At 38.5% G+C, this 27,236-nt stretch overlaps 1 protein-coding gene across 3 annotated transcripts in view; it reads right to left on the bottom strand.

Annotated features, from left to right (window-relative positions):
• Positions 1–27,236, bottom strand: part of MEGF10 (multiple EGF like domains 10) — a 194,556-nt gene that overhangs the window by 86,441 nt on the left and 80,879 nt on the right. For all 3 annotated transcript variants that reach the window (XM_023738696.1, XM_004384295.2, XM_023738695.1), the window contains one exon: positions 16,144–16,236. In XM_023738696.1, the coding sequence (XP_023594464.1) occupies positions 16,144–16,236 (93 nt within the window). The remainder of the gene's footprint in view (positions 1–16,143; positions 16,237–27,236) is intronic.

Below are 27,236 nucleotides of genomic sequence, written 5' to 3'. Positions count from 1 at the left end.
TCAACATAATAAAGGGCATCTATGCAAAACCAGCAGCCAACGTCATTCTTAATGGTGAGAGGCTGAAAACACTCCCCTTGAGAACAGGAGCAAGACAAGGATGCCCTTTATCTCCACTCCTACTTAACATTGTGCTGGAAGTCCTAGCTCGAGCAATAAGGCAAGAAAAAGAAATAAAGGGCATCCAAATTGGTAATGAAGAAGTTAAACTGTCCCTGTTTGTGGATGATGTGATACTATACATAGAAAACCTGAAGACTCCACGAGAAAACTACTGGAACTAATAGAAAGATTCAGCAGAGTAGCAGGATATAAGATAAACGTACAAAAATCAGCTGGATTCCTATACACCAATAAGGAGAACGATGAAAAGGAAATCAGGAAAGCAATACCATTTACAATAGCTCCTAAAAAAATAAAATATTTAGGAATAAATCTAACCAGGAAGTAAAAGACCTATACAAAGAAAACTACAAAACACTACTGCAAGAAGCCCAAAGGGATTTACATCAATGGAAAAACATACCATGCTCATGGATAGGTAGACTCAACATAGTGAAAATGATAATTCTACCCAAAGCAATTTACAAATACAATGCAATCCCAATCCAAAATACCACAACATTCTTTAAAGAGATGGAGGAATTAATCATTAACTTTTTATGGAAAGGGAAGAAGCCCCAGATTAAGTAAAGCTCTATTGAAGAAGAAGAATAAAGTAGGAGGACTCGCACTACCCGACTTCAGAACCTACTGAACAGCTACGGTAGTCAAAACAGCCTGGTACTGGTACAACGACAGATGCATTGACCAATGGAACAAAATAGAGAACCCAGATGTAAATCCATCCATCTGCGGTCACCTGATCTTCAACCAGGGCCCAGAGTCCATCAAATGGGGAAAAGATAGTCTTTTTAACAAATGGTGCTGGCAAAACTGGATGTCTATCTGCAAAAAAGTGAAACAGGACCCATACCTCACACCATACACAAAAACTAATTCAATTTGGATCACAGACCTAAATATAAAGCCAAAAAACTATAAAGTTCATAGAAGAAAAAATGGGATCAATGCTAGAGGCCCTAATGCATGGCATTAACAGGATACAAACCATAACCAACACCACCCAAACCCCAGATGATAAGACAGATTACCGGGATCTTCTAAAAATGAAACATTTATGCTGATCAAAAGACTTCCCCAAAAGAGTAAAAAGAGAACCTACAGGAAAAAATTTTTGGACATTACAATTCAGACAAAGGTCTAATCTCTAAAATCTATAAGAAAATCCAACACCTCTACAACAAAAAGACAAATAATCCTATTAAAAAATGGGCAAAGGAAATGAACAGACACTTCACCAAAGAAGACATTCAAGCGGCCAACACAGACACATGAGGAAATGCTCACGATCACTAGCCATTAGAGAAATGCAAATTAAAATCACAATGAGATATGATTTCACCCCAGCATCACGGGCATGAATCAAAAACACTGGAAATAAAAAACGTGGGAGACGCTGCAGGGAGATCAGAACTCTTATGCACTGCTGGTGGGAATGCAAAATGATACAACCATTTTGGAAAATGATATGGTGCTTCCTTAGAAAGCCAGAAATAGAAATACCATACGATCCAGCAATCTCACTCCTAGGAATATATCCTAGAGAAATAAGAGCCATTACACAGACATATGTACACCCATGTTCATGGCAGCATTGTTCACAACAGCAAAAAGATGAAACAACCTAGATGCCCATCAACAGATGAATGTATAAAGAAACTATGGTACATACACACAGTGGAGTATTATGCAAAGATAAGGAACAATGATGAACCTGTGAAGCATCTCATAACCTGGATGAAACTGGAGGACATTATGCTGAGTGAAATAAGTCAATCACAAAAGGACAAATATTGTATGTGACCTCTACTGTAAAAACTCATGAAAAGTTTACACACATAAAGAAACAATCTTTGCTGGTTACCAGGGATGGGGGTGGGGGTACTAAATAGACAATAGATAAGTGGTAACTTTGGTGAAGGGTAAGACAGTACACAATTCTGGGGAAGCCAGCACAACTTGTACAAGGCAAGGTCATGGAAGCTCCATAGACACATCCAAATGCTCTGAGGGTCTGAATTGCTGGGAGGAGAGCTGTGGGGACCATGGTCTCGGGGACATCTAGCTCAACTGGCATAAAACAGTTTATAAAGACAATGTTCTACAGTCTACCTGGGTGAGTAGCATCTGGGGTCTTAAAAGCCTGGAGTAGCTGTCTAATATACTCCACTGGTCTCACCCCTCCAGAAGCAAGGGAGAATGAAGAGAACAATGCACAAGGAAAAGATTAGTCCAAAGGATTAATGGACCAAATCTACCACAGCCTCCACCAGATTGAGTCCAGTACAGCTAGATGGTGCCTGGCTACCACCACTGACTGCTCTGACCGTAATCACAGCATAGGGTCCTGGACAGAGCTGGAGAAGGATGTAGAACAAAATTCTAACTAAAAAAAAATAGACCAGATTTACCGGCCTGACAGACTGGAGAAACCCCGAGAGTATGGCCCCCAGATACCCTTTTAGCTCAGTGGTGAAGTAACTCCCAAGGTTCACCGTTCAGCTGGGGATTGGACAGCCTCATAAAACAAAACGGGACTAATGAGGCACAACAGTCCAGGGACAAGGACTAGAAGGCAAAAGGGGACAGGAAAGCTGCTGATAGGGAACCCAAGGTTGAGAAGGGACAGTGTTGACATGTCATGGGGTTGTTAACCATTGTCATAGGGCAACATGTGTACTGTTTAACGAGAGACTATTTGTTCTGTAAACCTTCATCTAAGGTACAAAGAAAAAAAAAAAGAATTTATCTATATGAGATCAAATTGACAACAGCAACTCAGAAGGTTTGATGGGAAGCCTAGGGGGCAGTGAGGTGAAGATAATGGTGATGGAATAATTTGAGAATAGCAGCACAACTGGAAGAATGTAATCGATGTCACTGAATTGTGCATGTAAAAACTTTTGAAATGGTGTAACTTTGGCTATGTATATTTTCACCAAAAAAAAGGCCCCAAGGTCGAGAAGGGAGAGTGTTGACATGTTGTGGGGTTATTAACCAATGTCATAAAACAATATGTGTACTGACTGTTAAATGAGAAACTATTTGTTCTGTAAACCTTCATCTAAAGTACAAAAAAAAAAAATTTAAATTGAAAAAAGGTGAAAAAAATGTATATGTCACTGCATCTAGTTATCACTTGATACAATGAAACTAGTATGTATTTTATGTATTTATATTGATGCATTTTCTAACATAGTGGGATGTTCTATAATAGTTTATGGGAGTGAACTACTATATAGCATTCCACTATCTTAAAAGCTCCCAATAGATTTACCCATTCCCATATTCATAACCATTTTTGTTGTTTGTAAATTTTCCCTATTACAAAGATGCAAAGAGTTTATGTATGCAAGTGTTCTCCAAGCATATACTTGAGTTATACCAAAGTAGAGATGAAATTGCTATACCGTATAGTATATGCACTTTAAAATGTTACTCTGAGAGACAGCCAAATGGATCTTTAAAGGTACTCTACCAATTTACCCTCATGGGAGTGATATATGGAAGCTTCTTTACACATCCTCTCCAATACCTGATATTATCAAACTTTTTAACTTTTGCCAATCTGATGGTGAGAAAGTTCCTTTATTCTGGACTTCCCTGGTTATTGCAAAGATAAGTATATTCTCATATGTTTATTGGCTAAGAAGGCGTCCTTTTCTCCGAATCACCTCATTATATCCTTTGCCTATTCTAAAATTGAGTTGTCTTTTTCTTATTGATTTGTGGAGTTCTTTACTTACTCTGTATAATAATCATTTATCTGTTTTATATGTCGCAAAAATCTTTTCCTGGTCTCTTGCTTATCTTTTAACTTTGCTTATGCTATCTTCTGTCTTAAAGATGTTTTTTAACTTTGATTGGTCTAAATAGTTTAAGAACTAATTTACAACATGGATAAATCTGGCTTATGTAATACTAATCTTACAATATAAGGGTTTTTTTAGTAGCTAATTTTCTTTAACATATGAATAAAAATTCTCAGTTATATATTAGCATTGAGTTCAAATCAATTCCATTAAAATTTAAACTTTCTTTGAAAGTTATTCTGCTAGTTTTTAGCAATATTAGTGAGTAGTTAAATCATAAGTTTTCACTGAATTTTAAGATGATACCATTCATTTATGGTACAAGAGCTATACGCTCTTAAAACCTCTACTATTTGCCCTACTAGAATAGTCTTTGTAACTAGGATACATATTATATTTCTATTACTTTCTAGCTTTTATTATTTCTATATATCATCAAACAGGCTTGATTTGCTCCAGGTTATAGGAACAAATGTTAAAACACTAAAATCAACTAGATTTTCAATGAATTGGATACTTTAAAGGATGAATTAAAAGAAGGAAAAAAAAGAGAGACTGATTAGTTTCTTTTCTTAGTTTGCAGTATTTAAAAAAATTTTCTTTGACACTATCCCAAACAATAAGAAATCAGATATAGCCATGAAAGATACTGGATTGTAAGATAAATGAGAACACCTTATTTCAGCCAATTAACAACATGACCCCATGGGACAAGATGTAAGTGGCTCTACTCAAACTGAGTATGAGTCTAGACTACAGAGGAGGGCAGCCTGTGAGTCCACAGGACCACCTAATGCATATCATTATTGCACTCTAACCAAAGCAGCCAGGAAGCAGACAGAAAATGGTTCTTGTATGTTTATATGAAAGAAATAATAAAGATTTATGATCTAATATTTCTGTTCCCAGTATGAACTGGGCCACATTATTTCTTGCTATTTATGTGATGGAAAGGGAGGCCAAAAAGGTTAATGAAATTCTATTCATTTCTGTGTGATTTGAAATCATCTGAATTCTCCCTTTCTTTGCCTAGTGTCTTACTGTTCATACTCCATGTTGGTACAAATTAACAGCTACATTCTATATTGGCATAAATTTTCCACTTTGAGAAATAATATACAAAGGCTTAGATGGCAAAATTGTTAAGCATTCTCCATTCACATAAGGACTGATTTTCAAGGAACTTTCTTAATCGTGAGGGCACCATTTCAGATCAGAGATCAAATCTCCATATTAGTAATAACTTTAATGCTTAAACTTAAACCTTTTCACTCTTGAGGGTGAGGAGCTCCCAGGTCCACACATTTTCTCAGAGTTTATGGAAATCACATCTAGTACATCTTGTCTGGCTTCTACAGTTGCATTGCAGCCAAGTCACCAAGGATGAACGATTCTACATTGCACATAGCCAAGGTCAATTCTGAGGCTACAGGAGCCTGGCTATCTTAAGAAAGGATTTCAGGCCATGTCCTTTCTCTAGAAAACCTGTGGCCACTCCCTTCTTAACTTCACAGGGTGCTTGGCCTATGTATTTGTAACCATACTTCAAGTCCTCTGTTAAACTGAAAGCACCTTGAAAGAAGAGTCAGCTTCTTGCTCATCTCTCACATCTGATGTTTCTATCCCTTATTGCTCCTAGCACATTTATGCCTTCATTCCTTCTTTCCATAAATATTTATTGAGCTTCTACCTTGTACTCAGCACTGTGCTAGACATTAAGGATACAGCAGGGAATAAAACAGACACAATTCATGTTTTTAGTGACCTTATATCCTGGGTGGTAAGACAGACAATAAACAAGTAAGCAAATATTTTCAGACAGTGCTTTAAGAAAAGTTAAAAAGGAGACGCAATGGAGAGTAATGCGAGCATGTTCTATATATGGAGGTCAAGGAAAGACTCTATGGTGGTGACAGTTAGGCTGAGATCAAATTGACATAAAGAAGCCAGCCATGTAACGATCCAGGGAGAAGAGTATTTCAGGCAGAGGAAATATTTAAGTGCAAGGCAAGAATGAAACTAGCATGTTCAAGAAAAGGAAGGCTGAGGCTGAGTAGAGTGACACCAGGAAAGGCAGTGGAGTGAGAAGTACTCAGGAGATAGAGAAGGACAGATCATTGAGAGCTTGGTGAATTGCAGTCAGGGCCCTGGAGTTAATTCTAACCATAATGGGAAACACTGGGGAGTTTTAAGAAAGGGAACACTATGCCCTGGAGTACATTTTTAAAAGATCATTCTGGCCTCAATACAGAGTCGGGCCAGAGGAGAAGCAAGAAAACCAGCAAGGAGTTTATTGAGATTGCCATTTAAAAAAAAAAAACGGCTTGGATCTGAGGGGTAGCAGAAGAAATAGTGAGAAGAGTTTAGATTTAGTTTTATTTTGGAGGTGAGCCAACAAGATTTGCCAATGAATGGATGTGGAGGAATACTGTACAAAGTAAAAGAAAAAAATTGATAAATGATGTGGTGCAGAGTTAAATAACACGACAGCTCATCCTTGTCTTCACAGCCATGGACTAGCATGAATAGTACAAATGTTTACAGTATTCTCACTATGCCAGAAGCAATATAAACCAGACATGAGATGGTCTAGTAAGGACATCTGTGGTCAGAGATTGTAAATACTACAAAAAACTGCACCAGAGCTGGAGAATCTTCTGCTAACGAAGGGTGTGGCTGTAAGACAAGAAGAGATGGCCACAAAGAGCTGCCCCATCTACTGCCCAATCAAAAGGCCAGACTTTGCACAAAGAAGTGTGGTGGAAGCTAGGCTTGTCACACCAGGAACTACAAACAAGTACCATTTCCTGAGCAGTTGTCAGGCACAGTGCTGAGCACTTACAGCTATTGTATCATTTAATCCTCACAAAATTTATGAAGAAGATACTCCTATCCTTATTTTAAGCATGAGGAAACTGAGGCACAGAAACAGCAAAGAAAGGAGAGCAGCTAGGACAATGGCTAATTCTAATACGAAGGTGAAGGTGGATGATGGCGGTTTTCTGCCCCTCCAGAAAGTGGGCATGTACAGCCCCAATTAAGCTCCTTCAGAAAGGCAAAATCAACAGCTCCTGTTTGGGGCCACTATCAAAATATTCAGATGGTCCATTATCAATGAACCTTCCTTCTGGGCAGTTCTGATGAGTCATTTAAGCTCAATCCTTCCCACCTATCATCCATGTCCTGCCCCTCGCTCCAGTGAACTCAAATGATCTACTCTTATTCTTCCTGCCCTATCAACCTGACTTCTAAATTAATCCTGACAGTGGGATGGATATGTTAAGGGCTTGCTGCGAGGATGAGCCTCCAAGGGTCTTCTCTTTTCAGACAGCATCGATCTGTCTATTGTGTCCAGTCAATAAACCTTTATGTCAGACCTGGCTAGGGAATACGTCTGCTTTTGTGCCTTACTATTTCTGATTTGTCATGGCCTTCAAATGGATTTCCTCATTTGAATATCCTGCAGGCAAAGTCTTATTACTTACTCCATGCTGCACAGAGTGCTTGTTTTCTGTAAAAGGTTATCAGTGTTCTTTACGTTGTCCCTGACAGTGTTGGGGCTAGTCTTGCCTCTTAGGCATATTTTACCTACTTTCAAGTACATTTGGCCAGAAACATTATTGGTAACTAAATAAAACCCCAGTTTGGATTTTCTAGGCCAAATTAATTTCCATTTGAGCCGCCTTTTGGTACTAGTGTCAAAAGCAAAGAGCTTGGGGAACAATCATTTAAAAACTATTTGCTGGCTGATATCTGATTTAGGATGCTCCCATTTGTTTTGGATATGCCCTATAGCCATAGGAGAAATAAATTTTGCTTTAGACATTTAGAAATTATAAATATGGTTGTATAGGTTAAGAAAACAAATGTGCTATTGCTACCTATATAAAAGGTTTACAAGGTTTCCAACACAAAGAAAGATCTCAGGAATTGCAAATAAATGTTTATCAGAGTAAATCATACATAGAATCACAGGCTTGAAAGAAATTGTAAATATAAGTTGGCCCAACATTTTTAATATTACAAATGAGGAAAGTCTAGATTGGTACTATTACAAATTCATCATCTCTAATACTAGTGTGCCCTCAATATCTTAGGAAATTCATTTCAATATTGTTGGGTGTTGTCAGCCCCTGCCTCCTGCTCCCATTCCCCTCAGTGGCGCTGACCCTTGTTACTTTCACTAACCCTCCTTTCCAACTTCAGGAGGTGCCATACCTTACTTGTTATGGATTGCATTGTGTCCCCCAAAAGTATGCGTCAGATTGGCTAGGCCATGATTCCCGGTATTGTGTGATTGTCCACCATTTGTCATCAGATGTGATTTTCCTATGTGCTGTAAATCCTTCCTCTATGATGTTAATGAGGCAGGATTAGAGGCAGTTATGTTAATGAAACAGGACTCAATCTACAAGATTAGGTTGCACCTTGAGTCAATCTCTTTTGAGATATAAAAGAGAAGCGATCAGAGAGACAGAAGGACCTTATACCACTAAGAAAGTAATGACAGGAGCAGAGTGCATCCTTTGGATCCAGAGTCCCTGCACTGAGAAGCTTCTAGACTAGGGGAAGATTGATGACAAGGACCTTCCTCCAGAGCTGACAGAGAGAGAAAGCCTTTCCCTGGAGCTGGCTCCTAGAATTCGGACTTGCAGACTACTAGACTGAGAGAATAAGTTTGTTTGTTAAAGCCATCCACTTGTGGTATTTCTGTTATAGCAACACTAGACAGCTAAGTCATTTGTGTTTACAATTATTGGCTCTGAGTGAGATAAGAGTCTGCCTCTACCATCTACTAGATACAGAAACTTGGGCAAATCATTTCATTTATTTTTGCCTCCATGTCCTCATCTATAAACTAGAAATAATAATCATAACTATCTTAGAGTCTTTTGTGAGCATCAAATGAGGAAATTCTTGCAAAATCCTTACAATGGTGCTTGACACATACAAAGTGCTCAATAAAGGAAAGCTATTACTATCATCAGCAGCAGCAACATGACCCAACTTCTGCCCCCCTTAGTATCAGCAGATTATCTTTCCTTCAGTTTACCAAGAGAAGAAAGGTCATCAAATATAAGCTCCCTCAGATTCTCCATTGCATTGCACACTAGCATACTAGAAACCTGTCACTCTGTCTTCCTATCTACACCCCCTCCTGCCAATCTATCTTCCCTCATTCTGTCAGGAATGGAAAGTTTTTCTTCTTGCTAATGCCTCCATTTGTGCCCCGAATGCCATCCAATCTCCCAACTGTCTTCTTAGGAGCCTTGTCCCCTCAATTAAATGATCCTCTCTCTCAAATGGGTCTCCAGTCTCTCTCTCCTTCCTGGCACCATCCTCTCAGCCTCTACATCTTCTCTATCTTAAAACACAAACAACAATAACAAAATGCCTCTCTTGAACCTACATTTACCTTTTACTAACTCCCTATTTCTTTGCTCCTTTTCCTTAGCTTCTCAGCTAAGTTTCTGAAAGAGCAATCTAAACTTTTTCATCTTCTTTTCATTAACCCTCACCCTATAACAATCTTCTTTCTGTCCACATTATACTGAGTCCTTCTTGCCCTCATCCACCTAGGAAAAAATCTCACTATCTTACCAGTTTCCAATGAGTAGGCTCCAACTCATGGCGACCCCATATGTGTCTGAGTAGAATGGTGCTTCGTGGGGTTTCCAGTGGCTGATTTTTCGGAAGTAGATAGCTAAGGCTTTCTTCCAAGGTGCCTCTGAGTGGATCTGAACCTCCAAACTTTTGGTTAGCAACCGAGTGCATTAACTGCTTGCACCACCCATGGACTCCTCTCACTAATTGTTGGGTGCCATCGAGTCGAGCATAGTAGTTAAGAGCTCAGCTGCTAACCAAAAGGTCAGCAGTTCAAATCCACCAGCCACTCCTTGGAAACCCTATGGGGTAGCTCTACTCTGTCCTATAGGGTCGCTATGAGTCGCTATGAGCTATGAGTCTCACTAATTACCAAACCCAGTTTAGCTTTCTCAGTCCACCCCTTCTACTGAGGGCCTCTACTGAGGCTGTTCTCTTGCTCCAGGGTGAGGTATTTACACCTTTGTCTGACATCCTCCTAAACTATGAGTTCTGTGAGACCAGTAACCATCTGTCATTTGTTTCTTTATCCCCAGCATCCAATAAAGTACCTTACACTCCATGAAAATTTATTTAATGAACACATGAATGCCTTCTCAGAAGCATACAGAATCATAGCGTTCATTTGCTCTAATTAAATGGAACAAATATTTACTGTGCTCCAATCATGTGCCAGACACATGGAGGCTGAAGAGATTAATTACACACAGTCCCTGCACTCCAGTAGTTGTTCATCATCCAATGAAAAAGGAAGAGGAACAGAAGACTGATGAATGGGCAGGCGGATTGATTGGGAGGGAGGAACAGAGAGAGACCTAGAAACTGGGAAGGAAAAGAGAAAGAGAGGAGATGGAGGAGAGAGCAGGGAGTAAGATAGATTAATGCCGTATTTACATTATATAGGCTAAGGTATACATTAGGATGGCAATAGAAGTACACTATGTGTATGCCTTCTAAAAAATCATTTTAATCAAATTTAAAAAAGAAGCAGTATGTTTGAGTCTAGCCAAATAAATCATGATTTCACTCCAGGGGAACAAACTGTGCACAGTTCTCTGACACAGCTGGTCTTTTATACACAAAATACATTGAGATCCTGGAACACTGATTGTATATCACAGGTAGGAATTCTTCCCTTCACTAACAAGGTAAATAATCATTAAATCTCAAAGAGAAGCACTTGTGAGCCTCTGCATTTTCAGGTATTTGTCAGTCCCTTAATCTCCCGTGTATTTTAGGAAGGAAATAAAATACAGAGACAGCTGTGTGTGTGACAGTTATCAGTTTATTGCCATCTAGCCATTTTGAAGCTGACATTTTGAGGCCGACAGCACCATTACCAACACCCAACTTGTAAGTAGAGTAGCATGAGCCACCTCCCCTTCTAACTGGTTTATCCAGATGTTTTTTAGGCAATCTGCCAACTTCCTGCCCAAAATAAGAAAAACAAGACGCTGGGGGCGCAGACCACAGAACCAGGTAAAACCAAATCTGGCCTGCCTGACATTCACAGAACCATCAACCCTGTCCTCCGGGTGACCCTGGAACTTTTCTCCCACCGAACAGAACCAAACTTTAGTGGCCCAAGATTGAGAGAAGACTTTCAGAAGCAAAGGGTCTGAGCCTAAGATCCGGTTTGAGAGATCCCCTTTTTGGACTGAGCAAGCGCTGACGCCGGAACTGCCCTAGAACACCTTTTTCGGGCCAGATCAATCAACAACCTTGCTCCTTCCTGCCAAGACCCTTGCCCTAATAAATATTGTTTCGGCCATTGTTCAGAGAGCCATCTTGGCGACACGAGTCCCAGTGTGCTCCTTTGCTTGCCAACCAAATAAAGCTTCTTCTTTTGCTGTCACCCGTTTTTTGTCTCTATAGCCACGCAGAGTAAGGATTTGAGACCCCGGTAACAATTTTAGAATCCTTATGTCAATAAAAGGAGTTACTGTACTAGCTGGGGTGATTGACCCCAGTTATCAAAGGGAAATTGGGTTGCTGCTACAGAATGGGGGAAAGGAGAGATATGTGTGAAATGTAGGAGGTTCTCTGGGACACTTCTTAGTAAGTTCATGCCCAGTAGTAAAGGTTAATGGAAAACTTCAGTAACAACAACAATAAAAAACAAAACACAAAAAAGTCAAGGCAACTGAGAACTCACACCCTGCAGGAATGAACATCTGAGTCACTTCACCAGCTAAAGAGCCCCAAGTAGCTGAGGGTTAGTCTGAGGATGGGGGAAATATGGAATGGGTAGTAGAAGAAGGATGCTATAAATATCTATTATAGCCTTCTGACCAATTACAGAATTGAGGCCTGTAGTAGTTTTAATATTTTCTGTTTTCTTGTTATATGTAGGTATTTATTTGTATATGCTATTTTCTTCTTTCCTCTCTTCCTATTTTTATTTTATGTACAAGTTGTTGGAAATTAACTCTAGTCTTTAGGTAACAGAATATTCGGTGTAACTGTGATTGAATTTGAAAAAAAATTAATATAGCCAGAATATGTACACAGTGACCACTGGTACTTACATCTCCTCATTGTGGGAAGTAAGAACATCTTTACTTATAAGATGGATAGCTTTATTGTGGTAGGTGGAAGTATAGAGTTGTTTTGTTGGATATGGGAGTCAAATGTGTATAAAAAGGATGCATATAGAAGCTGAGTAGCCAACGGGGTGGACTGCACTGGTGATCAATTTATTGCCTCTCAGCTCCAAATTCATTCTTCATTGCCTGCTGATCAATTTATTGCCTCTCAGCTCCAAATTCATTCTTCATTGCCTGCTCTGCAAAAATGAATCTGAGCCTTTAAATATTTTTCCTTTGCCAGTAGAGGGTGATGAAGAGACATTGCAGGAGGAAGGAGTTTTCCATCCTGGTGGTGGTATGCTTGCTCAGCAGGCTCCTGTACTGCACATGGTTTCTTCAGTGTCAGGCTTCTGCAGCATGGGCAGCTTCTCTAACATCCAATTTCTGCAGTATGGTGGAGCCAGCAGCACCCACTGGCCAGTAACTTTCCATGGCATTTTCCTCCAGACTTTTGTGTCTGAAAGTCTCTGGTGAGACACTTGTCCATGAACAGACTTCCCAAGTGTCCTATAGTTCATATTTCTAGCAAGTTTGAGAGGGAAGATTTCCATAAAAATGTGCTAGAGCAGTACCACAGTGAACGCTTTGCCATTCAGTGAGCCACGGCTGTGCCCTCTTCAACAAGGTCTGTATCTCAGCCCTACTGGGACTTCCTTTTTGGACATTCTATCTCATTACTAGGAGTAGTGGCTACTTCTTATATCTACTACTGCTATAATCTTTAGAGTTCTCTTTACTTCTTACTAGCCGATTTCTCATTACTGCAGTCTCCTGTTACAGTTAATAATTATTTATGTTAAACTTTCCCTCATTAAAATTACTATGTGTCCCAGTAGCAATGAGCACAGCCAGCACCCAGATCTTGGTTTTCTAAATACCATTCTCCAGTAAGGGCTTGTTGGAGAAATGGCTGGTTTTAGGACTGGGGTAGGAAAAAATACAAGATGAAACTGGAGTATACTGTAGTACCAGAAAGTAAAGAAGTGCTCAAAACACAAAAGGATGTGGACATATCAAAAGCACACAGCAGATAACCTAAAAGAGCTCCAAATTGCCAAAGGTGGGACAATATGAGCAACAAAATAAATAACATAATACTGACTTATAACCCAAAACATCAAATAAGTATATACAAATTTCCTTAAAACCTCTAACCCCAGTCAAATAATGAGAAAAACACCAGACAAACATGGATTGGGGCACATTCTACAGGACATCTGGTCAGTACTCCACAAGACTGTCAGTGTCATGAAAAACTAGAATGGTCTGAGAAACTATTACAGACCAGAGGAGACTGGGGAGACATGACAATGAAATGCAGTGTGGTTCCATGGACTGGATCATGGAACAGAAAGGACATTAATGGAAAAACTGATGAAATCCCAATAAAATCTGGAGTTTACTTAATAGTAATGTGCCAATGTCAGTTTCTTATTAACAAATGTGCTGTAGTAATTTACAATGTGAAAAATGGGAGAAACTCGGTGAGAGGCATATGGGAACTCTTTATACTATTTTTGCAAAATCTCTATAAATTTAAACTTGCTCCAAAATAAAAAGTTTACTCAAAAAAAATTGCTGTGGTTTCTGTCTCCTGATTGGACCCTGGTTGATACAAGGACCTAGTCCAATTATCAAAGTAATCATTTTATGGATCTAATCATCAAATCTGTGCATAATAACAACCAGAGTAGAGGGAACATAGAAATAAAGTCCTTGGAAGTCAGGGCATTTTAACTCTGCTGCTTAGTGTATTAAAGGAGGCCTGGTGGTGCAGTGGTTAAGCTCTCGGCTGCTAACCTAAAAGTCGGCAATTCGAACCCACCGTTGCTCCATGGGAGAAAGATGTGGTAGTCTGCTTCCATAAAGATTTACAGCCTTGGAAGCTCTATTGGGCAGTTCTACTCTGTCCTAAAGGGTTGCTATGAGTCAGAATTGACTTGACAGCAGTGGGTACTTAGTATATTGCTAGAGCATACATTTTCTTTCAAGAATTATCTGGCCAGCAGTAAACAAAAAGATACATTTCCTAAGGAGTGATGTTAGGGTACATGCCACAGACAAGCACCAAGTAACAAGACCCATTGCTCTAGCCCAGAATACTGTTTTTTCTTATGTGCTTAAAATAGGTGTCAGGAATATTTTTTCTCAAAACATCTTTAAAACTTCAGCTATCTGTTCAGGTTTATTTATGTTTTGGGTTATTATAAATCCAAAACATGAGTTGTAGGGAATAAATTAAAAGTTGCTTCAATGTCATCTTCCAGGATTGAAAAAACATTTATTCTCAGAATTCCAGACACTTCATTCAAAAGTTAGTAAACTCCAAAACAAATCAACAATTTATTTTCTAGAAGGCCTGTATCAGTTCTAGAGAGTCTAAAACCCACGTAGGCTTTTGTTTTGTTTATACAGATACTCTTTAATCTGACTACTTAGCTTGAGGTAGGCTGCAGTCCTTATGAGACAAAGTATGAATACAACTGAAATTATTCCACAGCATTCTTGCCCTGGAATTAGTAACAAACCTCATTGTTCAGATGAAGAATACACTCACTCTTCCCTTTCCTACTAGCTAATGATAAGATTATTTTTCTTCAAAATGTCTAGGCACAACTGAATTTTAAACTGGAAAAGTTAAGGAAAGCAACATCTCATTTGAGGTCAGTCTGCCAGAAAAACGGACATGCGCCAAATCCCATATCCCAAACATTTTGCCTCAATGTCACGTGAACCAAATGCCCAATTTCCTCTTGATCTCCGACAGAAGCGAAGCAAAACCCTGCAAGGCAATTATCCACTGGAACTGAGAAACCTGTTTGGGGCAGAAATACACACACACACACACACACACCTTGTGAAAGGTACAATAACAAAGAATCTTTCACAAGGGGTATTCTTTGCACAGACAGTATCAAGGACTTCCCCTGGAGATGCAGGCTCAGGAGCTGAGAGATCACAAGTCTGAAACAAGAAGTTCTAACAAGATACAGCATAAATGCCCCAATTTCAAATGTAAGCAAGCAAACTTCTTAAAACCAGCTTATACAGACAGCTTGAAGTCCTTTCAGAGTAGTTTCAGAAAATTATTTGGTTGCAGTGTTATCATGAGAATCCGCTAATTTTTAAAAATTGCTATTTCCTTTTGTAAATGTGAAGCTTCATGAATTACATTTTAGTTACACTTCAATTTCCTCTGACAACTTTTAAGGCAAAAAAATGAAGGATAAAGAAACAGGGAGTATACACAATTACACATGTAACAATGAGCGAAGCAAGAAGACTGAAGTTTTAACCGTGGAATTTAGAAAAGCAACTGTATTGCGCGGCATTTCATCATATAATCCTCATGATAATGAATATGGTATGTTAGGTGCAGCCTGTTTATATTTCAAAATACCATCATTTTAGGATTACAACTCTAACATTATGGAGACAAACTATATACTATATTATGATTTGATTTAACAAGAACCATAATGCTCATCAGTTTCCATTTACTACAAATATATCTCCCCAAAGTTATCTGAGCAAGTACTCATTATTCGCACCTCAGAATTCAGAGATAAGTAGATATGCTAAGCCTTGAAAATAACAATTTTACTTCTAAGTTAAAACCAAAAGGTGATCAATTTTAATCACCGAGAAAGTATCTTAGCTAAATCAACAGGTGAAAAGAGAAGTTAGAATACAATAGCTATGTTACCACAACTGCCTTACAAAAGTAAGGTATCTAAATTCTGGACCCTACTCTAGAAAATGCATTCATAGTCACAAAAGTATCAGATTCTTAAGATCTCCTTCTAAGTACCTTTCTTTATACTCAACTGACAACAGTTCAGTATGTAATACATACACACATGTAAACGGAACTGTGTTAATGAGTTGGATTTGGAATCCACCCCATGTTCTGTATCGAGATGAAGAGAAAAACTGTTGGCTCAGGGTAATCTGCAGACAAGGGGGCCCATACAGCAAAAACATCCCAAGACAGACAACAGCAGGTGGGAACTTACCACTGGAGCAGTTGGTCCCACCCCAGCCAGGCTCACACTGACAGGTGTTTGGAGCAATGCAGCGACCATGGACACATTTATCAGCGCAGTGGGCTGTCAGAGAAAAAATCAATCAAATAAAGCAAGTTGGCATGAGAAAAAAACCCGCAACAACACAGCTGTTTCACATCCCCCGTCTCAAGTATCACTTAAAAACAACATGCATGCTTGGTAATTTTCTTCAATCCATTCTGCAGCCCTCTTACAGTCCACTGTATAACCAAACAATTCCCCTTCTTATTTTGATATTGCCAAATAAATTCCTTCATTTCTACTGCTTAATTCTACTCCATGCTGAATTAGGAAAGAAATTTCAAGGAAAATTGCCTAATCCACTTTAAAAAAAAAAATTGTCAATGACTACCAAATATATCCTCTTTGTGTGTTTGGGGAGGAGCATATAGGGAAGCAGTGACATACCACAAGGCAAGATCAGGACTCCAGAGCAACAGAGCAGACCAAGAGGTAACCTTTACACAATACAGTAACCAGAGACAATTGTCAAATTTCTTTGTGAAGATGTTAATGACACAGCAGAAATGTATGCCTTTTTCTGTTGAGGAGAATATTAGAAAAATGTATCTAGGTCCTTGGGAAATTTTAAATCTCAATTCCTCTTTCATTAGCTAATATCTTAGGCGCAATACAACCTTTGGAGGTAAAGGGGCATCATGGCAAACATGAGTGGATGGACAGTCTGATGATTGCCAAAAGCAAAGTTCAGTTTGCTTATACAAAGGCATACCAAAAATATGCTGTAGTGTTCATTAGTATCACCTTCGACCTTCGTGCCACTCACATTGGTTAAACAGACTTTAAAATATTTGGATATGTAAGTAATTGTGAGAATAACTGGGAAGAAGAGTTTTGGCTTCAGATAGTCCAAAATTTATTTAAGAGTGAGATAAGCTACCCTGTGCTTTATAGATAAGTTTTATTAATTTACATCTTATTACAAAAATAAAACAGGTTGTTATGGATTGAATTGTGTGTCCCAAAAATACGTGTTGTAAATCTTAATCTCTATGCCTGTGGTTATAATCCCATTTGGGAATGGGTTATCTTTGTTATGCTGATGAGGCAGGATTTATGTAGGGTGTGTCTTGAGTCAATCTCTTTTGAGATATAAAAGAATTTAAAACAAGCAAGGAAGAAAGCAGAAATGAGAGAAGAGAGATACCAAGCCACATGAAGATTGCCCAGGAGCAGAAGCTCAAAAGAGACAAGGACTTTTCCCCAAAGCCAACAGAGAGAGAAAGGTTTCCCCTAGAGCCTGCGACCTGAATTTGGACTTTTAAAACCAAACAACAAAACAAAACAAAACAAACCTGTTGCTGTCGAGTCGATTCCGACTCATAGTGACCCTATAGTACAGAGTAGAACTGCCCTGTAGGGTTTCCAAGGAGCAGCTGGTGGATTCGAAGTGCTGACCTTTTGGTTAGCAGCCATAGCTCTTAACCACTGTGCTACCAGAGCTCCTGAAATACAATGCTGTCAGTGATAGGATAATATCCATATGCCTACAAGGAAGACCAGTTAATATGACTATTATTCAAATTTACGCACCAACCACTAATGCCAAAGATGAAAAAATTGAAGATTTTTACCAACTTCTGCAGTCTGAAATTGATCAAACATGCAATCAAGATGCAGTGATAATTACTGGTGACTGGAATGCGAACATAGGAAGCAAAGAAGGATCAGTAGTTGAAAAATATGTCCTCGGTTATAGAAATGACGTGGGAGATCTTATGACAGAATTTTGCAAGACCAATGACTTATTCATTGGAAATACCTTTTTTCAACAACATAAATGGAGACTATACACATGGACCTCACCAGATGGAATATACAGAAATCAAATCGACTATATCTATGGAAAGAGATGATGGAGAAGCTCAATATCATTAGTCTGGACAAGGCCAGGGGCTGACTGTGGAACAGACCATCAACTGTTCATATGCAAGTTCAAGTGGAAGCTGAAAAAAATTAAAACAAATCCAAAAGAGCCAAAGTATGGCCTTGAGTATATCCCACCTGAATTTAGAGACCATCTCAAGAATAGATTTGACAATAATGACTGAAGACCAGACAAGTTGTGGGATGACATCGAGGACATCATACATGAAGAAAGCAAACGGTTATTAAAAAGACAAGAAAGAAAAAGACCAAAATGGATCTCCGAAGAGACGCTGAAGCTTGCTCTTGAATGTAGAGTAGCAAAAGTGAACGGAAGAAATGATGAAGTAAAAGAGCTGAACAGAAGATTTCAAAGGGCAGCTCGAGAAGACAAAGAAAAGTGTTACGAAATGTGCAAAGACCTGGAGTTAGAAAACCAAAAGGAAAGAACACATTCGACATTTCTCAAGCTGAAAGAACTGAAGAAAAAATTCAAGTCTCAATTGCAATATTGAAGGATTCTATGGGCAAAAAATTGAACAATGCAGAAAGCATCAAAAGAAGAATGAAGGTCTAAGGTACAAAAAAAAAAAAAAAGAATTATCTATGTGAGATCAAATTGACAACAGCAACTCAAAAGATGTGATGGGAAGTCTAGGGGGCAGTGAGTTGAAGATAATGGTGATGGAATAATTTGGAAAAGGATAGTGAGAATAGCAGCACAACTTGAAGAATGTAATCAATGTCACTGAATTGTACATGTAGAAACTTTTAAAATGGTGTAACTTTGGCTATGCATATTTTCACCAAAAACAAAGTCTTCCAAGATCGAGAAGGGAGAGTGTTGCCATGTCGTGGGGTTGTTAACCAATATCATAAAACAATACGTGTACTGACTGTTTAATGAGAAACTATTGACTGTAAACCTTCATCTAAAGTACAATAAATATATATATATTTATTATATTATAATTATTATATATATATATATAAAGAAGAATGAAGGAATAAACAAAGTTACTGTACCAAAAGAGTTGGTCACTAAGACACCACCTGAAACTCTTCATAAGAAAAGTAAGATGGAGTAAGCAGGCCTAGGACCTTTCCTCCAGTATCAACATAATTTTCATTAAAATGAGTAAATAAATGCATGATAAGTGAAGCATGTTTTCCAGAGGGATGAGATGCGGAATTCCATATGCTTGGATCCCAATTTATTGTTTCCTGTTGCTCTTGTTTCGTTAATTCCAAAAACGATAAATAAATGAATTTTTACAACTGCTCTTATGTTTGATTCCTAAGAGTCTAAAATTTGTGTTTTATAAAATAAATTCCAAGAAGTCCAGTCAATTATAATAGATGAAAATAAATCCTCTGATGATACTTTTTTAAAATCTGTATTATTTATATGAAAACCTTGAGCTAACATTTGGCCAAAGTGTGAAGCAAAATGTGAATAGGTCATTAGCAGAAAACAAATTAGGCTGTAAGTTAACTAGAAGTTAGGAGGGAGAATATGCTTTCCTAATTGTTTCTCCCTAAATTAAAGCTAAAGCTACTCTGAGCATTGAAGCCTAAAGTCAAATAATGGTCTAAATTATAAGAATTATCATTGGGACAGATTCTAAAAGGGAAAGACACAAAATTCTACTGCCATGGTGAAGACTCTTCACAGCATTAGACTGTCATACCTGTGCCATGTCTGCCCTGTGCCCTTCTTTCCACTGTCTCTGGACTCTATATCCAGTCACAGCCATCACCAAGTACCTCCAAGATGGTCAGGAGCAAAGACAGGGAACAGTGGAGAACAGAGTAAACTATAGCATTCTCCATGTTCTCTGATGTCCCAATTCACCAAGTTACAACAACACTAACTATGGCGTATACAGTGACAAACACAGAACTTCTAGGAGATCAGCTGAGCTAGATCCCTGCCCCAGCCTCATCTTCTCTCATTCAGCTTTGGACGACACCTACTCTGGTGCTGAGCTTTCAGTGACTAACAAATTCCACATGAGAAACCGAAGTAGGTTAAAGACATGAATTTGTCCTGCAGAAAATCCCAAAGTGAACTAGAAAAGAAAAGGAACAAAGGTGTATTTTAGCAAATGTTCTATAGACTGGATTTCAAGAATGGCTACAAAAGATCCATCATAAGTGTGGCTCTCCTATCAAGGGAAAAACAGTCATTTATTCCCTATCCACATCTTTTCTTTTTGTTTTTAAGAGGGCAATTAAAACCAGGATAATCCTAGCAAAGATGATCTTCTCAATATCATTTATTTTTCCTTCCCTTCAAGAAAATCATTATGCATCATATTTTGAGTTTTCAGTAGCTTTTTTCAGAGGCCAGCTATAAGCTGAATCTCTGGATCCACACTTAGTGCACTGCTGCAGACACAGGTTGAAAGAGACAGCCGAGGCATCTTCTCCCTCAAGAATGGGAGGCGAGAGATGCTGATGAGAAGAACATGCCACTTCTTTGAAGTGAAAGTTGTGGACAGTTCGTCTGACTGATGAACAGGTGAGGACTGACATGATGACCCTGGAATCATCTGTAATTAGGCTCCTGTTTCAACCTCAGTTCCTAAATCCATTTAAATCCCTTTACCAGTGCCAGGGATGTCATTCCTTTCACTTGTAAATACTTGGCTTTAATACTGAGAGCCACTAACTATACTCAATGGTTTTCTCGTATGCTATATATAGTTCCTTTTGGATATACACCTAGGGTATGGCAAAAAGTGAGAGTCAGAGTCTCTCTCTGACTACAGGCTTCCTTACAGACCAGTATATCCTTATAAACCAATTACATTTCTAGTCACTGTACAATTGTCCCCGACTTATGACAGGGCTCAGTTCAGACAATTCTGTCGTACGTTGGTTCTCACATAAGTTGAATACCTCACTTTTTATTTCTTTTTAGTTTTCATTTCAAAACACAATAGCGTTTTGAACAATAAATCATAAAATTGAACACTTGCAAGTGAACATCTGAGAATGATAACATCGGCAAATTACATGCTGCAACATTGTATGTAGTACATATTACTAATGATAAGATGTACAAAAAATAAAAAACAGACGGTTTTAAGTGCGGTTTGCCGTAACTCAAATTTGCTATAAATTGGGGACTACCTGTACATACTTTGGACTTAAAGGATATAATATAATCAATTCGTTGAAATTAATGTTCAAAATATTTTAAGAATCAACGTATCTCTTAAAAATAACTACCCAATAGATACACGAACCTTTCAGCCAATCCATCTTTCCTCAAAAGTTCCTTTTATTCCAATGTTCTTATAAATAAAGTGCATAAATCACACATTTTGCTGTTTCTCCTTTATCCTGTGGGTTGCTATAGCGGAACTTAGACATTTCAAGCGAGCTAGAGGTGGCTTTACCGAGCATCCTTCTTTCATTTTGCAGACAAGAAAACTGAAACTAGGAAAATGGAATCATTTTCTCAATATTGGTAGCTTGTTTTAAAGGCAGAATTGGGATTAAATTTGGGTCACTGACTCCCATTCCAGTGTTCTTGTCACCACTTCAATTGTGGACCAAGACATATTATGGGTTTTAATGGGAGTGGGGGGCAGGAGGTAAAAAGGATGATAGAAGATGCGCTGGGTAAGATACTAGGGCATGTGTAGCAGATGGCTAGGAGTAAGAAGTTAGAAGATTCAGAGGAGAATGCTGAAGGGACAGAAAACAAACTGAGAGTTAACTTCCAAGATAAACTTTATCCCCGCCATATTTTGAGGCCATAAAATCTAACTGCTACTAAAAGGTTTTAGTATAGACAGGAATAATTTTGTTTTTGTTTTTCAAATATCACATTGCACCCTTTTCTTGCATTTAAAATTTACTGATATAGCAGGCACATTGTTAGTCACTGCTGTGATACAAAGATGGCAGACTAGAAACACTTAGTGTGAAGAGGAAGTCAGAGGTAGGGCCCCCCAAACCCAGTCAGCATAGTGCAAAATGCAAGGGTAATCAGAAATATGAACAAACACTGTGGGAGCATATTATATGATTTCATTTATATGAAATAGGCAAATCTATAAAGACAAAAAGTAGATTAGTGTTTGCCTAGGGCTGGGTGTTGGTAAAGGGATGGAGTTTGTTTTTGTTTTTGTTTTTTTATTGTGGTAAAACGTATATGACAAAAAACTCGCCATTTTAACCATTTTTAAGTGTGGCATTAATTATATTCACTATATGGTGCAACCATCATCACTAATTATTTCCAATTTTTTTTCATCACCCCAAACAGAAACTTGGTGGAGTTTCTTTTTGAGGTGATGAAAATGTTCTAAACTTGATTGTGGTTATGATTGCAAAACTCTGTGAATATACTAAAAACCAGTGAATTGTACATCTTAAATAGGTGATTGTATGATATGTGATTTATACATCAGGAAGTGATTCAGCCATTCCACTCCTAGGTATCTTTCTATCCAAGAGAAAAGAAAGCATATGTCCATACACAGACTTGTACACAAATGTTCAGAGCAGCTTTATATGTAATAGCCAAACACTGGAAACGATCCAAATTTCCATAAACAGGTGCAAGGATAAACAAATCATAGTATATCTATATAATAGCACACTAGTCAGTAATAAAAAGGAATGAACTAATGATACAACAACATAGATGAATCTCAAAATGATTATGCTGAGTGAAAGAGGCCAGACAAAAAAGACAGCATATTGTATGATTCCATTTACATAAAGTTCTAGAAAATACAAACTATTCTAGGGTGACAGAAAGCAGATTAGTGGTTCCCTAGGGATGAGGGAGACAGGGAGGATTTCATGGGAGGAATTAAAAAGGGACATGGGGGGAACCATTTCTACATGATGAATATGTTCACTGTTATGATTGTGATGGTGGTTTCATGGATGTATACATATATTAATACTTATAAAATTATATACTTAAATATGTGCAGTTTATTGTATGTCAATTATACTTTAGTAAAGCTGTTTAAAAAAAATTAGAGTGTGAGATAAACTTCCAGAGAGGGGCAAGGAAAAAAAAATCTGAGCTAACACTAAAATACTGTACACACTTGGCAATTCTAATAAGATTCTGTGGTCATTGGTGGGTGGGCTCGCCAAATGCTCATGAAGGTATTGGCTTTAGATCCTTACAAGAAATCTTTATTTAGAGAAATGCTAATAATAAAAACTCACAAGGCAATGTTCTACTAAACTTTTCCTCTATAAAGTAAATGACTTATACAGCAGGGAAGAAAAAATACAGTTTGTGTTGAAATAGACTATTGTAATGGATCCTACACAAGGGATTGACATACCATCTGTGGTGCACATAATCCTATTCATTTATTTGAAAATGGAAAGATTTTTGAGCTTAATTCCACACTTACATAGGCATTATCTATTTTGGCCAAGACTCCTGCATTGTCTCTCTTTAGGTTGAATCATATTTAAGTAACATACGTAACATGATCCTAATGGACCATAGTTACAAAATGTTAAAAAGTACTGGAAAAAAATCCTAGTTTTCCTAAGCCCAAATTCCTAACAACTCAGCCTACAACAGATCTGACGATACAACTGCAAACTGATTCAATTTTAGAAGGATTTCACAATTGTCAATGTATTAGGTTGAATAGTGTCTTCCCAAAATTCATGTCCTTCCCATACCCTCAGAAGTGATCTTATTTGGAAATAGGGTAGTTGCAGATGTAATTAATTAAGGTGAGGTCATAATGGATGAGGGTGAGCCCTTAATCCAGTATGATTATAGTGTCCTTATAAAAAGAGGAGAAGAGAAACACAGACAGAGTCACACAAGGAGAATGTCATGTGATGACAGAGGCAGAGATTGAAGAGTCTATAAACTAAGGATTGCCAGCAATGTTGTTGTTGTTAGGTGCCATCGAGTCAATTCTGACTCATATCGACCCCATGTGTTACAGAGTAGAAGTACCCCATAGGATTTTTCTTGGCTGTAGTCTTTATGGAAGCAGATCACCCGGTCTTTCTCCCATGGAGCCACTGGGTAGGTTCAAACCACCAACCTTCTGGTTAGCAGCCAAGGATTGTCAAGAAGCTAAAAGAAAGGCATGGAACAAATTCTCCCCTAAAGCCTTCAGAGACAGAATCGTCCTGCCAAAACCTTGATTTCAGACTTCTATGTTCTACAACTGTGAGAGAATGTATTTCCGTTGTTTTAACCCTCCCAGTTTGTGGTAATTTGTTATGGCAGCCCTAGGAAACTAGAACAGTCAACATACAGTTTAAAGAATAAATCAGAAGGAAGGTACATTCATTCGGGGCAAATAATTTCCCTGCTGATCCTGTCATGACTATGTGAGGAAAGCATGATGATTCTTCTGGAAGAGCCATAGCAGGCTCTTCTCTTTTTAGACTGGCATTCCCCTTGGTGCTACTACTCTCTATGGAGCCAAAAATAATCTTTCCCACAGCATGTTTTCTACCACATGGCATTTCCCCTGTCTGGCCTATTTCGTCTTTCTGACGCTTGTTTCCAGACACTTTGCTTCTGGTAGTCCGGTGCATCTGAATCACATGGTAATAAAGGCCAGCCTAGGGAAAGTTATGAGGGCGGTAGATGAGTTACCACTTTTCCCACTCAGTGTCCTTGCCCCTTCTCCCTCCTTAGTGGTTGTCCCTGACATTTTCTTTTGGACCCTGCTGCCCTCATTCTCCTTCCACCTTGCTTCCCTGCCTAAACCAGCCCTGGAATAAACAGAGTCCTCCTACACAAAAGGCCAACGACTGATAACAGCTAAGATTATTTCCCTTGTCAGGGACAAGGAAAATTTGCATTTCAATATCAAAGCCTTAAACTACGAGTACAAATTAAGGCAGAACTTATTCAAAAAGGGGAGACTAAAGGGTACACAAGAGAGCAGGCAGCAGGGCCTTTGCTATGGAACAGCCGCACAGAAACAAGGGAACACAAATTCAAATGCCTCCAGGGGCCAGGCTGACAATTTAGGGGAGCAATGCAGGTCAGGTAGGGTTTAGGGTAACCCAGCGAGCGCTTGCCCACGTAGAGGGGGCAGTTCCCCTTCAGTATCTCCTATTGATTGCCACGTAGGTGTGTCGCCCACGTTCTTGATCTCCTGCGTTTTCCACGGGAGCTGAAAATCCCGTTTTATGTGAAACAACATTTTTTAAATGTAAAACACTGTGTGGACCAAACAAATATGATTATATGTGAGCTCATCCAGTCTGCCAGTTTGCCCTCTCTGATGCAGACTATCTGCCTGCTTTGTGAGACCATCAGAGAAGGTCTAAAGGAACATGGAATAAAGGGCTTTTAAGTTCTTTGACAGGTCACATTTTGAATATAACTGTCATTTTATCTTAATTTTAGTTTATGACCCTGGGTCAACTGCCAAATCTGTCATTCACATAGCTATTTTGAATTTAACATCAAGAGCTGTTTCATATGCACACTCATTGACGATATGTTTGCCTTGAATTAGCTCTATTGATAAAGCTCAAACTTTGGAGGAGAGGCCCTCCTTCTGCCATGGTGGAGGGAAGGAAGCATCTGCTATATCCTTTCATGGCTCAACTAAAAATTTTCCTTTCTTGAGTAGTTACAACACACATTATGGTTGTCCTTAGAAGAAATTAAAGATCCAAAGATTCTCTGATAAAGTATAAGTATTTATAATCACCCAGTCTAAAGTTATATAAAAACAACATGAATCACTTAATACAATGTTTCCCAAAACACTGGGGAATGATGGACTATTAGTTATCTTGTGTTCTCGAAAAGAATGAGGGGAGACAATAAAAAATTCCACAGTCGAATAAATTGGAGACATACCATTACTGTAGTCTAAAGTAAAATCTGCAAGAAACAAAATACAGCACATAGCATTTCCCAAACTTATTGGATAATGTGTCGGTGAATTCTGCAGGAAGAGTATTCGATAGTTCACACTGAGGGCTGGTAACTACAGGTAATGCCCAGGATCCAAGCCTGGTAACCCATTCTCCTCCCTGGATCAACAGGTAAATTTCATTGGAGGAGGCACCATTTACATTTATGTCCTTCAATTAGATGCTAAGCACAATAATTAATTTCCATATTCTTTCTAATCTTAAGTATCAGTTTGGCTGCCCTATCTTTAAAGTTTCCATGACTGCCTTTGCCACTCCAAACAATGTGCCCAGCTAGTCAAGGAGGACCCCGTGACCCAATAAAGAATTCTGCTTTTCTATTAGTGGAGCTCTGGCTGATTTCCCTTAAACCTTTTTTAGAATTATTTATTGAGAAAAAAATTTGTCTGGAACTTGGGATATTACTTCCTCTTAAGGAAAGAACAGTGTGTTGGTACCAGTGCATTAGTCTCCCTTTCCCTTTAGCTTCTTTGTGTGTGGCCCAGAGAGATGCACTAGGTTTACCACGGGATTATCTGCAAAAATGCTGCCTGTCTCTATCCCAGACTAAAAAATCCAAGTTCTATCGCCACCTGGCCGTGTCAATGTTTTATGGTTGGTCAGTTAGACCGAAATGTGTTTTTTCCATTATTTTTAAATTACTTTACCCTAAAAAGGTTTGAACCATAATACAATCAAAATTACTTCTCAGTTCTGGGCTTTTCTATTAGCTATTATCTATTCCTACGAAGAGAAGAGACTGCATAAATTATTAAGCCTGTGAAAATCCTACCTGCCCTGCAAAGACTGCAACTCCAAGGACTTATTTTCTAGAGAGAAAGCAAGGCTGCTTCACTGTTTCCCTTTGGCCCTGCCTCTGTGAGACTCAAAAGTTATGATTTTTAAGTAAAAACAGGAATATCTTTGACGGCAGCAGACATGATTTCCAACTGTTCAGATTAAGGTTATCTTGAATTTATAGTGTTTTTTTTTTTTAATTATATTCATGGTTCCTATTTACAAAATGCTAAATAGTGAGCAAGCACTGACAACTAGGAAAGCAAAAGGTTCCCTGAATTATTAGATTTGCTATTTCCCATACTAGCAGAGAACAACGACCATAACTGGAAAACAGAAATTTAGATCCCAAAAGATGCGTGGGAAAATTGGAATTCCTGCTGGTGTGGGATGTGGACAAAGGACCTTTCCCGGTATTTACTGGTAGGTTCCTCTGAACCAAGTCGGACTCCATAGCA

This window comes from Trichechus manatus, unplaced genomic scaffold (assembly GCF_000243295.1).
Source record: "Trichechus manatus latirostris isolate Lorelei unplaced genomic scaffold, TriManLat1.0 scaffold00121, whole genome shotgun sequence".
NCBI lineage: Eukaryota > Metazoa > Chordata > Mammalia > Sirenia > Trichechidae > Trichechus > Trichechus manatus.
Note: the sequence above shows the minus strand (reverse complement) of the source record. Positions and strands in the feature narration are given on the sequence as shown.